Source organism: Lactuca virosa, chromosome 3, assembly GCF_052849685.1.
Source record: "Lactuca virosa cultivar CGN04683 chromosome 3, Lactuca_virosa_CGN04683_v6, whole genome shotgun sequence".
Taxonomy (NCBI): Eukaryota; Viridiplantae; Streptophyta; class Magnoliopsida; order Asterales; family Asteraceae; genus Lactuca; species Lactuca virosa.
Window position 1 is genome coordinate 184,040,355 of NC_136428.1, and position 1,506 is coordinate 184,041,860.

A 1,506-nucleotide genomic window follows, 5' to 3' on the forward strand; every position below is an offset into this window, starting at 1 on the left:
GAATTGTCATTTTGACCGAGTCTTAGACATTAGTGTTAATGGCTTTTTAGAAAAATATTCTCAAAATAATCAGCTTCCATCAAGACAATGATTCTATTAGGTCATAATGCATTAAATAATAATTAAGTTTTCAAAATACTTTACCATATATAGTCGTTTGTTTCCATTTGTTACGAGACAGAATTGTTAAATCAACCACTTGACTAGGACAAATGATTATCGGGTTAATACCTACAAAAATGAAATGTAATTTTCCAAATATTCACAACTTATAGAACACATTTGAAATAAGATGTGATTATTTCTAAATTAATTTATCTAGACTACATATGTTATTTACTGATTTTCTTAAACCCAAACCAGTTCCACTTCTAACCGTGAACAGAATAAAGAAGTCGACAGAAAGCAATTGTTTCCTGTCCCACTTTCTTCCCAACTCAAATCTCATCCAAACAGAATCCATCGTGTTCACATTTCTATCATCAATTCATCATAGTCCACTTTGATTAACAATATAATTATTCAATTCAGAATCCAATTTGGATTTTCCCCATAATTGATCATAAAAAAAAAATAATAACCAACAAATCCTCTACATCTCCATCATATGCAACAGCCATGGGGAACAGTTTACCAGGTGTCGGAGGAGGGAAGAAGAAGGCCAAAGTGATGAAGATCGACGGCGAAATCTTCAAATTACAAACACCCATTAAAGTTTTTGAAGTGATTAAGGATTACTCCGGTCATGTTCTATTGGAATCGAAGGCTGTTAAGAGATATGGGATCAGAGCTACTCCTCTTGATCTAGAGGAAAATCTTGAACCTGGGAAGATTTATTTCCTGGTTGAGTTACCTAAACTGCCGGAGACGGCGGAGAAGACGGTGGCGATTAGAAGGGTGCGGTCTGGGTTAAACGTGACGGCGAAGGAGAGGTTGGAGCTTATGAGGGTGTCACGGAGGTCTGTGTCGGAGGTTTCGATGGTTAGGGCGGAAAGTGGTGGTGGGTTGGAAGCGTGTGGTTCTGTGCGGGTGAAGGTGAGGTTGCCGAAGGCGGAGGTGGATAGGTTGATCGGAGAAAGTAGAGATGAAGTGGAGGTGGCGGAGAGGATTGTTGATCTTTATGTGCAGAAGAAGAGCGGTGATGATGGCCGGCGGTTGATTAGGGAGAAGATGACGGTTGGATAGGGGGTGTGTTTGGGGGGTGAATTACGTTCCAATTTCTGAAATGTAAATAAAAATTTAGAAATACTATGTGATTTTGTTGGTATGATTTAAATATAATTTACTAGATGTGAAACCGTTTATTATAGGTGTTGATTTAAAAAAAGATTAAATATTAAAGTGTAAATAGAAAATATTTTTAATGTACAACTTTAAAATAAGAAAGATGCATATTTATTGCAATTTAATATCATATATATCATATTTAATAGTTTACATAAATAAGTATATGATTTTAATTTTAAAAATTGAAACAAACCAAAAATTGACAAGTGGATAATATTT

At 35.4% G+C, this 1,506-nt stretch overlaps 1 protein-coding gene across 1 annotated transcript; it reads left to right on the forward strand.

Annotated features, from left to right (window-relative positions):
* The first annotated feature begins 618 nt into the window (after positions 1 to 618).
* LOC145164301 (uncharacterized protein At1g66480-like) lies at positions 619 to 1,185 on the forward strand. The gene has a single exon (XM_079083026.1). The coding sequence runs from the start codon at positions 619 to 621 to the stop codon at positions 1,183 to 1,185; it is 567 nt and encodes a 188-aa protein (XP_078939152.1).
* The last annotated feature ends 321 nt before the right edge of the window (positions 1,186 to 1,506 follow it).

Coding starts and splice junctions, on each gene's coding strand:
- LOC145164301 (XM_079083026.1), top strand. CDS start 619: ATGGGGAACAGTTTACCAGGTGTCGGAGGAGGGAAGAAGAAGGCCAAA.